Raw genomic sequence first — 16,039 nt, 5'->3', positions numbered from 1 at the left:
ATTGCTTCCATTTGAATGGATGTGGTGGAACCTGTGCAGTGTGTGTGGTCAAGTTCAGCATTTTTGTAGTGGTGCAGACAAAACAGAGCTGGAAGAGATTTGCGTATAGAGCTCTTAATTGCACTACAAAGCCTAACCGCAACACAGTGACCCAAATGCTAGAGGCAATCAAGCTGGCATGCTAACACACTGTCTCTCTCACACACAGGGCTTTTCCATACACATGTGCTAGTTTGACACATCAGCACAGCAACATTAAGGACTTGCACCTCCATTATTACAGCACAGGTGTTTTAGGGTACGTCTTTGTTTTAACTGATGACATACGTCTCTCACTTAATGATGTTTAAAAGCAGTAGGTTGATTTTGCCTGTGCCTCTGGGTCAAAGGATTAGCTGTTGAATGGTGGATTAATACATTCAATTTCCTCTAAATTCTTCTCAAATTCTCACACTGATTTGATATTTAACAACTTTGTGTTGAAGCAACAAAGTTGGGAAGTATTAGGTTTTCACCACCAGCAAGTGAACTCATAAAGCAAGCATGAAACAAAAAAGTAACATAAAGTGGACGCAAATTTAAAAAAAAAAAAAGGAACACTGGCGAGAAGCCTGACTTCAAACCACAGGGATTCACTCAGAAATTACAAAACTTACGACGTACTACGACCTGCACAAAGACTTTTTTTTTTAAAGACATTCTTGTACAAACACAAGTTTGATCTCCTGACAGAAGCATGATTGGGATGCCCACAGTTGTCAAGATGTCACCCCAATCTGCATGGAGGTGGATCAGGGGCACTTTGGCCTCGCTGTGATGTTGGTCCTTCTTGGGTGCGACCCAACAAAAATAAAGTGGCAACAGAAGCATAAATCAAGTAGCCAGTAGGCCCTTTTCACAGGAGCCATTTTGATGTGTCATGCAGCATAGTGAACACTTAACCCTGTTCCATTCAAGTGGACAAGGACTCTGGTATCGTTCATGCTGGCTCACTGGAATGTCTGTTACACACAAAAAAAAAAAAAAAAAAAATCATAGGGCAACCACAACTGATTCAATCATTATACCTGAGTGTATCCATGACATGTCAAAATGCCTGCCACGAAAAAAGGCCCATGGACCAATACGGGACCGCCATCTCATTCCTGAGTGTACGCAGATTTATCTATAGCACTGAGCATTAAACTTACTCTTACCACGGGCTATGTATTTTACACTTTTTCTGATGTAGCCAAGGAAGTAAAACTGGTTCACACTTGATTCTAGAATGTATTCTTTCAAATGCCGCAGCCTCAGATTTGGAGCACATACACAGCCAAGTTGCCATGCACTGTACTGAACCACGACTGATCCCAAGCGCAGGTTGACAGCTTGTGTTTTGGCTACTCAACTTTACGACATTAAATTGCGTTGCACGGTGGCCTGCTACAACAGCTAATTATCAAATTATAGGGCTGTCTTTAATGAAGGTTTTTAGTGACAAAAGTACGCTTGTGGGATAAAACAGACCACATAGAGCAGTTAGTGTAAAAGAATGACATCACAACAAGAGGCCACCACCATTAGTAAACACCTCTGAGCACTCATCCAGTTGCAAGATGACTAACAAGAAGATAAATAACAAAATGTATATAAAAAAACAGCTCGAGTCCAATAAGGCTCTCCATGGATGGAGTATTCACTGGATTCGATAATAGAAAATTGAATCTGTAATAAAATGGAGGATATTGTAAAAGTATTGTAAAAGTTGCAGAAGTGTAGGTCATTTATTTTAAAAATGTGTTTCCCTGCAGCGTTAAAGCAGAATGACCAGGGGGAGAAAAAAGCTGTTAAATCAACTATATTTATGGACAAGCTGCTGCTTCTGTGTTTCAACAAGTGGAGACTGAGTTCCTCCTCCAAACACAGACGCAGTCATGTTGTAAGCAGCATATACACACACACACACACACACACACACACACACACACACACACACACACACACACAACGTGCTTGTTGGCAGTTACAGACAGTCTCTGGTAACCACAAGGCTGCTAGTCTAGAAAGTCGTCAACAAAAAAGTAATATCAGAAAGTTGAGTATGAATTAAAAAATGTAACATTTTATGAAGGTGTATTGTGCAAAATTTGTTTAATACAACTTAAGAGAAATGATAATGTGAAGAAGAAAAATTTGCTTAAAAATAAATAACTTTCAGGGAAAAAAACAACATGGAATTTTGGGGGAAATTGATTTCATAAGGCCAAACTGTCAAATATACTTAATGTAAAGTTATGCTAGGAACAATCTGGAGAAACACCTAAGCCGATGGAAGTCATTCAAAACTTAAATCCATAGAAAACAAAACAGACTCAAAATACAAAAAGCATTAAAGGCTTCCCTGGGTGGAAGACAATAATGACAAATTCAGCAGCGGTGAGTCAGAGGACGGCACAGAATGAGAAGATGTAAAAACTGTACAATCGTTAACAGCAGTGAATAACAGCTATAAGAGATGAGCTGAAGGAGAGATAACGCAATGGTTGACATGGACCATCCCAAATGGGCCACTCTCAAGGTTTAGAATGTCAAATGTATAATTTTCCATTGAGACACACAGCTGGCACCACACAAGAATGTCCATTACATGCACACACATTCTCCGAAACAAATAGTCTCTCAAAGTTGCATGGACACGTCTGTATCTGTGGACCCTCTTGCACACGTGCCTTCCTTCAAGTCTCAGAGACAAACACTTTGTGTTATGCTGAATGCTCAGCAATCATTAACAGACAGGCTTGGAAAACAGGGAGCCTTTTATTCCAGGCACAGCGAAGCCAGACACAAGCTGTACAGAAATGAACACCTTGGCTTGAACACATTGAGCAAACTAATGAACCTCAGTGGGGGATTCATTCAAGACCATGTCTGTAGCAATCAGGAATATAGAGTAGTGTCTATTTGTTGCTGTATAACTGGGTCAAACTGCAATTTCTATCATAGCAGTTCCTGAACAAACCATATACTGTACCAAGGATACATAAACCCTGACAACAAGCTGACATATTATGGTGTGACTCACATCACTTGTATGCTGATGAATCATCATCACTAACTCTGGCCCTTATTTCAACAGGCTAATCTCTATATATTGTTGGAGGGGAAAATCTACTTGTAAATGAAGCAGTTTTGATGTCATTCATTAAATGGCACCCCCAGCATACATCTGTAGTTGAAGCACCAGCTACTTACAGGAACTGTAAACGTGTGTGAATGTAATCAGTTTTCCTCACTATAAATAAAGTGAAAAGGCAAAGGGGAACAGCAAGCAGATATAACACTATTCAAGTCTAAAATTTTAAAAAGTCTGTGTGTGTGTTGTGTGTGTGTGTGTGGGGGGGGGGGGGGTATTCACAATACTCGCTATGCCTCTAAAGAAAAATGAACTATTTCCACCTATTTTATTCTCCTTACCCATAAGACAAATAATCCAACAAGGCAGTAAATAATTACATTTAACAATATAAATGCAACTTCAGTTCACAGCTGTACTTAGTGAGAACTGAGACAGTGGTGCCCAATAATGAAGTGCATTAAGCCTCTGTGGTTGTGCTGGGCTGGGAACAGAGGCTGGATCTTTATCTTAATCACCAGCTGCCATGATGTTTTTCTGGCCACTTCAAAATCAACATACAAGTGCAAGCACCAGTTTTCTAAAAAAAAAAAAAAATTTTTTAAAACAAAGAAAAAGAAAGGGGGATTATAAGCACATACACAAGGAATGAAAAATGTACATGGATGCTCCTAAGTGAGCGAAAGGGAAGAAAAGCACCTTGTTCTTTTCCATTTCAACAAATTTCACTACACTTGTGTTGGGAGAAACTACATCGATTGCCTCTCTCCTTGACAAGCCAGGCAACAAGCTCTGTGGGGACAGAATGCCGCACCTCCTACCACCGAACTCCTTTTTTTTTTTTTGTTTATTTTAAGGGTCACAGAACAGCTGTCCCAGTTACATGTTGGATGTAAGCTTGAGCTCGTAAAAAAAGAACAGAAGGTGTGAATAACAAAACTGAGGACGATTCCAGTCGAAATCCTGCAACCTTCACAATAACCCAACTCTGCTCCAGGTTGAAACTGCAGAAGCGATCCCAGTGGTGGGGGGACTGGACATCAGCAACAATTAGGATCACCTGTGTCAAAGACTAATGACCACCAACACTTTCTAAAACATCACATAGAAATGGGAGATAACACCCACTAAGGTAGATGTAATATCGTCATCCAGAAAGTACACGAGGGTCGACATAAGGCAAATTTCCATCATCAGAGGGTGTGTGTGTAGGCTCTGCATCCAGGCACATCTGCTCACACATGACCACCAGCAGCACATTCACAGGAAAATGCAATTATTAATTCCTGAACAGTTTATGCTGATTATCATCTACACCCACAAGCATATCATCATAAGTCAGGTTTCTAGAATTTTCAGAAATTTGGCAAATTAAATTGTATGTTCCATCCACTGCTGTTCTGTGTGTTCATCAAGATAAGCAGTGGGTGGCACACTAGTTCTCCGTGTACCACTGCAGAAGAAGATGATTGAGCAAGAATACCTGATTGGAGAGTGTCACTCAAATCTCAGTCAAATATGGTGCACAAACTCTTCCACCTCCCCCAAGGTTAAAAAAAAACAAACTTTTTTTTCCTGAAGTATTTACAGATTTATTCAAACTTTCAGTCCTTCCACATAAGTTCTTTATAACTGAAAATGCACATCAAAAAAAGAGCTGGATGGAAACGCACCTACAGAAGCTGGTTAAAGACATATGTTTTAAACATGTTTGCAAATACCTTTCAAGCAACAGTCAGTGCAGCCATTCGTTCCCATCCACTGACCAAATGTGAAACGGACTCCAGTAAGCATGAACATAAGTACTATGTGTCTGTGGGGTTTGCAGCTGTCCTTTTATACATATGTTCCAGAGTGAGGGTTGAAAGGTCTTCTCTATTCCTAATACGCTCCTCTAGGAACATAAAATTCAAACTAGAATCAATATTAAAACATAAATCATTCCAAATACTTTTTTTTATTGATTTAGCTAAAGGAAAAAAGAATCTTGCAAACTATGAAACCAGAGCAGACAGTAAGACTAGATTGTGTTTGGTATGCAATGTTATTTCTAAATGTACACAGTCTCAGACACACAAATCAAGTGCAGCTACAACCAAGCGCATACTGGCAATGGAGGCAGATGTTTAAATGTAGATTAAGCATTCGTGTTCCTCACTAAGTAGCAATTCTGGCTCCACTCTTTGATATACACCCCATTTTCTCTCCTTTCTTGCACGCACACATGCACGCACGCACGCACACACACACACACAATCTTACTTTCAATTGAAAGAAAGAGGATACGTCTATGATCGGCAAAGGCTCACATTTCCTCTCTGAGGTTTCACATTCCTGGGATCCACTGCAGCCCATTTAAAACCATTCCCCATATGGAGGAGAAAAACAGAGCCAGAGAGCAGGGTAGGAGCGTCAGAGAGTTAATTTCTTAAGTTATTAGATTATTACTCTCCATCGCTATCTACCAGGTGGAGTGAGAAGCAAACAATCAGAAAGAGTCTATTATAGCTTTTATCAGTGATGACATGATGCAGCTCATACATTACAAAACACCTACTGATATGCTGTTGGAATTCAGCCTTTCACAGAAAAACAAAAATACAATGCTGAAGGCAGTTAATCACCAAAGAGAGGTAGAAATCACCTTAGCTGAGTGATGCAATATCTGAGTTTCTGAGCTTTCCTTCAGTCCAGCAGATTTATCATCTCATGCAGCTGCTACTTGAGGAAGATGGAAATGAAATGTTGCCTGTAGGGTTCCTGCATAAATCCATCAGAGCAAGTGGAATATATCATGCTCCAAATGAAACCAAGGCTTTTCAGGACGAACCAGAAATCGTTACAAATTACATATAAACCTATGCTGAGTAATAGTATCAGCAGCATATCTCGTGAATATCGGTCCAACCAACCTTTTATTTATTTTATTTTTTTTACAAATTGTGTAGTCAATTCAAATCAGCATCTCTGATCCGCGATTCAAACAAGAGGATACTACTGTGGTATTATTGGCAATATAAAATGGCAATACATTGAAGTACCTACATCGTGCTTCAGGATTAAATTCAAGAGGGTCATTTTTCGATGAAAACTCCATCAGTAACTATACAACAGAGATCTTCTGAAAAAGACCAGAGTTAACCCACCTGGGTCAACATAACGTTGTCTGAGCTAATATTTCGTTAGTGTTTGCTCGCCAGCAATGTCCATATAATATTGCTGCCTGTCCTATCGTGAAGGTTGGAGTTGCTTCTATTAAATTCACTAAAATAAGTTCGATATAAAAAAAAAGGAAACCTAGGGTCCTACAGTTGAAATATACACTATCTCACATACACCACAGAGCCACTGTCCGGCTGAACCACCAACAAATGCAAGTTAGCCTGGTTAGCTTAGCAGGCTAACTTGCTAGCGTGTCTGAACAGCGCAGGAGGGGGTTTAAATTCGCTTACCTGTCAACCGCAGCTTTACTGGGCCATTCCTCCTAACTCCTTGGTTAGACATTCCCCTTTGTGTTCCAGCTTGATGAAAATTAACAAAGTGTGTAATTCATGTGTCTGTATTTGAGTTTTTCAAAAACGTATCTCCCCAGACAGCCCCTCTGCTAGCTTCGCGTTAGCTTGTGGTATCACCATAGCAAATCACGCTGGCTGAGCATGCAACATAATGGTGTCATAAATAATCACATTGCTGAACATTCCTCTCTTCAACAGTGTCCTTTAAGAAATGTAAATAAGTACATTCCCAAACGCCGTACATGTCGCGAACCACGAGCGGTGATACAATCAAGTGAAAGGTTTGCCCTCCATCCGGACAGGCGTCTACTCTATCCGTGCTGCTCAAGTTGTTCCTGGTAAGAGGACTGCTGCTGCTGCAGGCTAACGGGCGTGTTAAGGATGCACAACAGAGGAGCACATCCGCTATAGATTTCCAAGATAAAACACCCTTTTCAGGTCAATGAAAATATTGACAGAAATTTGAAAAATTCTTTTGCAGCGCTGTCTGCAAAAATCTGTCGACGTTTTTTCTCGATGCAGGCGTGCAAATTTCCCCTCCATTTTGATAAAAAAATATTATAATTGAAACAGATTAAAACCAACATCGCAGAGGATCTTACAAATTTAAATTTTGGGAATACCAAAATTCCAGATAAGGGTTAGTTTATGTCCTGAAGTGAAAAAGAGGGTTTTTTTTTGTCTTTATTTTGTTTTTTGTTTCTTTAATTTAACTGGCCTAAAACTAGCTTTCGTACACTATAGAACAAAGGAGTCAAAAAGCTGCAGCGTTTTCCTTTCATTGTACTGTTCAAGTACAATGTTCAGGTATCTGTAATCTTGAGTACTTAAATTTGAGAGGACTTGGTACTTTTCCTCCACTAGTATTCAAAGGAAATATTGCACTTTTTACTTCACTACAGTTATCTGAATCCATCAGGAGCTAGTTACTTTTAAGAGAAATCTTTAGAGAAAACATGACAAAAATCCCAACAGGAACAAATGCGGAGTTGTAGAGATCAATGGTTCCAGGTTTGAACACTCCTCTCCTAAACACTGAGAATGAAGTAACATTAAAACCAAATATCATGTAGAATGTGTACTTTTACTTCTGATATATAAGTAAATGTAGTATAAATACTTATCTACTTTGACACAAGTAGAATTCTACTTTTACTTAAATAAAGGAACTGCATACATCTTTTACCACTTAAAATAAGTTTGCTTATGTGACATTAAACAACGTTAACAGCCTCATTTAACACTGTAAATCTCATTTACATGATTTTATGAACAGAAGCAGATTTCTTCTTGGCTTACAGAGATGCTTCTGCTAAGTTTAAAATGATTCAGCTTGAATAACAATCAAACGCAACATTGTGCCTAATTTTCAGTGCTCCTATGTTGGCTTCATGTTCCACCTATAACCTTGTACATTTTATATTCTCAGGGTTTTGCCCACTGCATAAATGTTGCTATAGGAATGAGTGTGCTTTGAGCTGACCCACCTACCAACAACTTCAGTACAAACAGGAAATGACAGAGTGAAGCACAGTTCAATGCTGCCCTCTGTTGGGGCTCCCTGAAACACAACAAACCACTTCACATTTTTCTGCTGTGACTTCATTTTAATGTGGCATGAAAATTTCGGATCAGCTGACCAGACTTCTTCTATGGTGTTAAAACTGCTTTTAGGAGTCTGGAAGGCATCTGTAGTTCACATCACATCATCTTCACTCTGAAAGACAAGCGAGATGGGAAGAGGATGAATTGAGGTTTCGGGGATGGTTTCATGGTTTGAGAAAAATCATCACCCTGGAGCTTTTGTCTGTCAGCTAAGTTGGGGTCTGCTGAGAATGAAGTAACATTAAAAGCACGTTATGTGAGGATAACGGCGAAAAAGAAGCAAATTTCCATTAAAACATAAAAGCAGCAGAGTAACAGCAGACTGAAGGTATCCTCAGGCTGCTGGTGCACCACACCCTGCATTCATTATTTAGTAATCAGTTGTATTCAGGCACATTCATTGCTAGAGAAACCACACAGATACACTTTTTTTCAAAGGGAACAGACAGAATAATTACCTCTACTGATTTTGCTAATACTCACCTACAGATAGAATGTGTCCAAAATGTAGAAAGCAGCTAGAGAGACATTTCTGCTGTCGTGAGATTGCAGGGCTACAATTTTGTCCACAGCACCCACATCGTTCATCCATTCAGACAATCTCTCAAATTCTCCAACCTCAGTTGACATCTAAAAAGGTAAAAAAGGACAGAAACCATAAAACTGAAAAAAAAGCATTGTAATTTCAATCTAATTCAGCATATTTGCTCATTCTTCTATTCTGTATCAGCCATTTTGTCTTGAATCTAAAACGTTTGTGCGAGTTAGCATCAGCTGTTAGCAAATCATTCATGTTTGTTGGTGGGGAAAAAATCCCGTTAGACTGAGAAATGAACGAACCATTGCAGCCAGTGATTCGGTTCAGTTCATTTCCCGGAACGATGAGTTTACTTAGAGAGAATCGCTTTGAAATCGAGAGTATCTGATAATTCATAAATAAACTGATGAACAGCACAAGCTGGGGGATAAAATCAATTCTGTATGAGGCACAACTGTGAACTTGCCAACAAAACTACCATTAAGGAATGTATGAAATGTCAGCACTGTACCTCTAGCACATCATAAATCAAATCCAAGATGGCCAAGACCACTTCATTATCGTGGACCGTCAGCATGTTGAACAGAGGTTCCAGGACACCGCAGTGCACCAGGTAGGTAACTTGCTCCGTTGTTCCAAGACCGATATATCTGGTGACAGCATCCACTGTCTCCATCTGGGCGTTGCTGCTTCCCTAAGTAGAAGAAGACATATTTATGACATACAGGAGAAAAATATATAGACACTGGAGAAACAAAAGATAAACAAGATCATGAACCAAATCAACAGAAATACCAAAGAAAGTTATTTGTTCATGTGCTAGTGCAAAAGGACCAGGTTTCTGATCTGTTCAGTCTTAAGAGAGGTCAACCCTTAAATAAGTATAACTGAACCCATTTGAAATTAATAAATCTGATCTATTGTCTGTCTACTTGTGCAGTCTGACCTGTTGGAGGATCTCCACCATGATAGGGACCAGGCCCGCATCAATTACTTCCTGGATATGACCATTCTTGCCAGCAATGATGTTGGTCAGTGCCCAGGCTGCTTCCAAGTGGATGGCAGAGTCCTGGTGTCTCAGCAGGTTGGGGAACACCTTAAGGACACCTGTGTTGAGCACACACTGGGTCTGCTCATCTGTCCCGGCCACTATGTTGCCAATAGCCTGCAGGGCTGGATCCTGGGAAGGTTTTAAATACACTAATGAAATGTACACACACACAAAAAAAAATGGAATTCCATCTCCAAAAGTTTCATTTCAGCACACAGGTGAACATTTAAATCAGCAGTCTCTCCTACAATAAATTGAAACCTGATTCTTTTTTTGCAGAATTCAGGTGTGAGGAAACTTAAAAGTCCTACAGGTGGTTTGAGGAGGAGGGATAAAATTACAATGTTGAGGATTGACTCTCTGCAGTTACAAACATTTCAAGCTATGGGATGGTGAGAACCTCACGAAATGCACTTTCAAATGCCAAAGTGAATTTTAGTTTTACACAATTCATCACCACTTACCATGATCATAGGCTCTCCACAGGTGAGCAGATACACCAGGCAGGGCACCAGGCCAGCCTGCACTACAGCCTCTATCCTCTCAATGGAGTCATTAGTCAGGAAGGATACAGCCCAGCAAGAGTTGGCGACAACCTCCTTGTCATGGTGATGCAGGAGACGCATCAGAGATGGAAGGAGCTGTCCTAACTTGCTCAAAGGGGGAAGAGATGCTGGATCCTGATTGCGGCACAATTTGGACAGTGTCCAGGTGACGTTGCGCAGGAAGCAAGACTGTAAGGGTGGTTGAGTCAAGTGTTAGCAGAATATGTTAACATTCATATTTGTGAGTAATAAACACAGTGATATTGCCAAAATTCAGATGCTGTTCTAATAATTAAGCGAGAAGTGATAAAGCCAAAAAACATATTTGGCATTTCAAGTACTCGCAAATCGGTATCTTGAGTTCAAAAGAACATTTCCCTTGCTGCATTCCTGACTGTAGAATGCAGAAAGCACCAGCCGCACGTACATAACTTGGAGCTAATGGTGAACGACAGCTTGAAACAGCAAAACTGCCCCAAAAACTGTTTAAAAACTCTCAAGTTGAAAAGGAAGCCAATTGATCCTGTTGTTGTTGGAAGTGCCACAAGTTAGCCACCAATTAACACATTCGCCTGGGATTTGTGTTGCTGTAAGTGCCAATTAAACCCTAGCCAATAAATACCCGTCTCGCCCGCATGGTTCTTTGACCAGGGACTGAATGCCAATAAAGATTGTTCAAATGTGAGAGAAAAAAAATCCAGGTGTCGGAGGGTGTTAGCAGTTTTTTGACAATTTGACAATGATTGCTGTTTCACTTCAGCTAAATCATACCTGGATGTCTCTTTCTTATAGAGCCAACATGAAGAAGAGACACATGTCTTTGAAGTTCAACAGACTTTTTTGGGACTACTTGAAAGGCAACATACTTTTTTTTGGGGTGAAGTATCACTCTGACCTTGATGCAATGATGTTTGAAAGATACTTACAGTAAATGAGGACAGATCAGGGCTTGTCACGAAGTTGAGGAGTCTCCACATGCCTCCATGTTCAATCACCAGGTTTCTGTAGAAGGGACCTCTACCTGCATTTGGGAAGAAACGTTTTATGTCGTGAAGTCAGTGGTAGGTGAGCATGGAAAGGCTACATTTTGTTTAACATTTCAGAGGTAACTGTGCATTTCAAAAAGTCCTTGTTGGTGACAGACAAAACATCATGTGCTAACTTTTACTGACAGAATCAACCGCTGAAGCTGTGACCACATGGTGTCTTGGTTATTATGCATGAATCTAAAAGGAAACCACAGGTCCGCAATGACACCAATTGGGCAACAATTCCAGACATCACAACTGTGTATAGAAAACAAGCACGTCACACTGCTGTCACAGAGCAACAGCACTGGCAGAAGTACCTCACACACACACACAGATCTCACATATTGTCAGCCAACTGTACCTGCAATGATACCAAGGGCCAAAATGGCCTGCTCACTGATGTGGGGGTGGGGTGATGACACCATCTTGATGAAGATTGGAATGGCACCTCCTTCCACTACTGCAGTGGTCTGGTCTGAGGTGCCTGATGCAAAGTTTATAAGGAGCAGAGCTGCCTCGAACTGGATGGGAGGGTATTCTGAGCATTCCAGGAAACTAACAAACTTTGAGATGAGGCCAGCATGAATGATGACATACGTAGGTGGGTGAGTTTCTCGGGAGAGAAGTTTTCTGTACATCAGAGAGGGAGGATTAATGAGCAATAACACAGGTGAGTGTCATCAGTGTAGTGCTAGAACTAGCTGGAGGAACATGGAGGCTGCAAGACACATTGACTTTCCACTCAGTTGAAGCAAGTAAAATGTACTGTGGGCCGTGTGAAACTCGTCTTGTAAACCCCTTACCTGGCTTCTTGCGTTGCCTGCAGCTGATCTTGAACATTCTGGCTGTTGATACCTCTTTGAATCTCTGCCAAAGACCAGGGCTGAAGACACCATGGACACAGAAACACAATAGAATGACACACGTGCCTCACAAACCGGCTCACACAGCAGTTGAAAATAAACCATAGCATTGGAACATAGTTGGAATATACTCAGGTCGGGGGTTGTATGATCAGGGCGCAGCTCAAATGTAAAAGGGCTACACACACTCACACAGACACACACGTGCGCGCACGACCTTATGATGTTGGTACCTTCATGAATGAACTAAGCGCATCTGAAATACAGGCTGACTCACTCTCCCAGTAAAAACCCTCTTTGTTCTTCCACTACCTATTTCACCCTTTTTTTCATGTTCAATTTCCAATCTTCTCAGTCTCACCTCAGACATTATTTTCTAACACTGTTCACTTCAGGAGAAATGCTCTGCTGTAGGGTGTGTTTGTGATGATACACCATGATAAAGATGATATATACCCTGTCAAAAAGATGATACAACAAACCTCTTTATAATGGAGAACTTTCATTTGAGAGTTCCCAATCTGGTCTCTGTCTTTGGTCTTGGACTTTGATCTCAGAAATCCTCCTCTGATCTGACTTGACTTCTCAGATTTTGTCATTGAGCATCAATTCCAAAATTCTGCCAAAATGATTCATACATTTTCTTGAGGCTACCATAACAATCAGGCCCTCTCTGTCATACATCCTAATTTCACAGCAGTGAGATGTTTGGTGACCCGGGGTAGAATGTTCAAGAAGCATACAACATCATCAAATGAACTTAACCTCTGGCTCCAGGTCGCAGCTTCCTCCTGTAAAGACTATTGATTACAGGCTCGCTTACATTCCCTCCACCATTTCCCTCATGAACTCAGGCCAGGGGGGCCGATAGTTGGAGTAGAGTCATTCTGGATGACAGATGTGTTGCTGGTCATGATGTTGGTTGTGGCATTTGGTGAGAGGCAGGGTTCCCCCTGGATGGGTTGCCAGTCTGTCACAGGGCCATCAGGAGGGGTTCAGTATCTTGCTCAGGATACTTTGACATGGTCACCAGGGGAAGTGAGGATCGAACCAGCAACCCTTCGATTGCTAGACGGCCACTCTACCTCTGAGCCACGCCACCCCTCTACAGGTTCTTGTCTTTTGTTAATTAAATTATCAGCTCTATTAGTTACATGGGACTGTGGATTATCTGGGCTGGTTGTTGTATTCACTTTTAATTTTCTGTTGGTTCTATTTGTCTGAATGGATGATGGATGGATGTATCAATAAGCACTTTGATTCTGTATATCCCCCCACCCCCACCGCCTGCTGCCTGTGTAGGCAAGGCTCTTAATTTCATAAAATGTATCATTTTATGTCTTGCTGCAAGACCAGTTACCCTCCGAGAAAAAATAAAGAAGGGTCAAGGTGCTGACCACCTTGGCAGAAAGGTACAAATGGCACCATGATCAGGAAGACAAAGACTTCCTGTCCATCTTTCTGGTATCTCTCTCTTGGCTGGAGGACCCTTTGCTCCAGAATTGCATCCTGGGGTATTTGAACCTCTCCTGCATGAACACTTCTTGTTCTTGAGGTGGAGACATAAAGCAGTGCAGGGAAGGTTTCTGCTGGTCGAGCAAGGCTTGAATTTTTAGTCATTAGAAGTGGGCTGAGAGGATTGGCTGGATGTGCTTTCATCATCTGTTACCGGTATATCCTTGGCATCATAGATTAACAGCTTTTTCATACTGAATGTTAAGCACAACTCTAATTAATTCAGGTAAAGAGAAAAGTATTTGATGACTTTGTGACGGCTTCCTCTATTGTCCCACTGCTAGTGTTCAGTTAGTCTGTTGGGGTCTGCAGCTCTGTATGGACACAGAGAAGTGAGAAGGGTTTCTAGCTGCTTGTCTGACACTTAAAATGAGAAGCAAGCACATTTCTGAAAAGCTGGCATTTGCCTGTCATTAAAACCCTAACAAATGATGACAAGTTTTGTCATAATGTAGCGAATAAACTCTGCATGATTAATAGTGCATCTCTCGAGGGACAGTTTACAGGGAATGTTCATCCAAAAATGGAAATACAATCATCATCTATTCGCTATTATGCTGGCGGAAGGTTGGATTCTTTTTTTTTTTTTTGGTTCACAAAACACTGCTGGAGTTTCACAGGAAAAGGCGTTGAAGTAATCTCCCAAACAATTGAAGAGAATAATGAACTTTTGAGGGCAGCACGGTGGTGCAGTGGTTAGCACTGTTGCACACAGCAAGAAGGTTCCAGGCTCCAGCACAGGATCTTTCTGTGTGGAGTCTCCATGTTCTCCCTGTTCCTGTGTGGGTTCTCTCTGGTACTCCAGCTTCCTCCCACAGTCCAAAGACATCAAGAGGGGACGAGGCTGATTGATACTCTAAATTGACCGTAGGTGTGACTGAGTGTGAATGTCTGTCTGTCTCTATGTGTTGGCCCTGTGATGGACTGGTGAACCCACCTCATGCGCAAAGGCAACTGGAATAGGCTCCACCCCCCCCCCCCCCGTGACCCTTAACACGATAAGCAGTAGAAAAATGGATGGCTGGATGGAATAAACTTTTAAATGCACAAAGACTCTACAATGAAACCATAAATTCCTTCATGCTCCCAGTCTGACGTGGTCCAAGTGTCCTGAAGCCTCAGCATGTTTGGTTGTGTAGAAAAACATCACTGATGCAGACTGTTGTGTTTCACTCACATCAAATCCAGTCTCCACTTCCACCACAGTAATGGGGAGGCTGAGCGAGCAGTGACGACTGTAAAAAAAAAAAAAAAAAAAAAAAAAAAAAAGTCCCCAGTCGCTTAACAAGACAACCCAGCTGTGTGTCATACCCTGGAAATATGAACTTACTTCAGGGAAAACTTGGACTACAGAGACTTTTCCTTTTTAAGTCCCATCTCGTCACCCTGTCACAGCATGACTCAACATTTCAGGATTAGCAAAAGAGGAGTAGTAGTTTCAAAAGTGCTTAAAACACAAATGTTATGTCTCATTCAAACAATTGCTGGAAAAAACAAGTTGGTCAAACATCATTCTTTAGTTATTTAGAGATTCTACAATTCGACAATTTCATTTGGCAGAGGCTTTTGTCCAAAGACACAAGCAAGAATTTCGACTGGAGGTAAAGCCTTATTACAGTACATTCTACTGTACCCATTTGCCCTGAAGTAGTCCCCAACCCTGCAGACATGCTCCTTCCTCTCAACCCATCGTATTATACAAAGAAATGTCTAGTGGACAAATCCACCCCCAGATAAGATTGAACCAACTTGGGACATCACTCCAGTTCCACTGTTGCAAATGACGAGGGTTCCCTTCCTCACATCTACTGGCTACGTCCTCCACTATGAGAATTCTGAGTTGTTTTTAAAACTATCAAATATCTTGAGGGTGAGAGCTTATCTTTGTCATTGCCACCAATGCCGCACCTCATGACTGTGAACTAATGTTTGCTGCGAGACAGCTCTCAAGCCTGGGAATGTTTGTTAAACTGTAAAATCCCGATAAAAAGATCTTGAAATCCCCTGTGCGAAGGAGAAGGCCTTCTCTTCACGGCTGACGGAGCGGGCACAACCCTCCCAGGGTGCTGCACATGTCCGCCCACAGGGCGGCAGTAATGTACCATTACAGAGAATGCTACGCCTCAAACACGTTTCCTTTTTCAGTTGTTTTCTATCACACCTTAAAAAAAAAAAAATCAAGAAAACAATAAAGACAGAATCAATAAAATTTATTTACAAATATTGTTTTAAAAAAACTTTTTTTGTCTTTGTACTGTTAA

At 41.1% G+C, this 16,039-nt stretch overlaps 2 protein-coding genes across 3 annotated transcripts in view; both read right to left on the bottom strand.

Moving 5' to 3' along the window:
* Positions 1–6,995, bottom strand: part of LOC147257292 (E3 ubiquitin-protein ligase SMURF2-like) — a 64,466-nt gene extending 57,471 nt beyond the window's left edge. For both annotated transcript variants that reach the window (XM_086211099.1, XM_086211100.1), the window contains exon 1: positions 6,568–6,995. In XM_086211099.1, the coding sequence (XP_086067225.1) occupies positions 6,568–6,619 (52 nt within the window). In that variant the 5' untranslated portion in view covers positions 6,620–6,995. The remainder of the gene's footprint in view (positions 1–6,567) is intronic.
* A 1,207-nt stretch (positions 6,996–8,202) lies between these two features.
* LOC147257291 (importin subunit alpha-1-like) lies at positions 8,203–12,728 on the bottom strand. Its single transcript, XM_086210160.1, has 9 exons — positions 12,625–12,728; positions 12,204–12,283; positions 11,762–12,030; positions 11,296–11,390; positions 10,289–10,558; positions 9,720–9,953; positions 9,285–9,467; positions 8,719–8,865; positions 8,203–8,347 (listed from the first exon to the last, which is right to left on the bottom strand). The coding sequence occupies exons 1-8, from the start codon at positions 12,631–12,633 to the stop codon at positions 8,719–8,721; spliced, it is 1,287 nt and encodes a 428-aa protein (XP_086066286.1). The 5' UTR covers positions 12,634–12,728; the 3' UTR covers positions 8,203–8,347.
* Between the last annotated feature and the right edge of the window lie 3,311 nt (positions 12,729–16,039).

This window comes from Aulostomus chinensis, chromosome 8 (genome assembly GCF_037954235.1).
Source record: "Aulostomus chinensis isolate RoL2024-O1b breed Wild chromosome 8, RoL_Achi_v1.0, whole genome shotgun sequence".
Classification (NCBI taxonomy): Eukaryota; Metazoa; Chordata; class Actinopteri; order Syngnathiformes; family Aulostomidae; genus Aulostomus; species Aulostomus chinensis.
The sequence above is the reverse complement of the archived record's forward strand: the minus strand, read 5'-3'. Positions and strand labels throughout refer to the sequence as shown.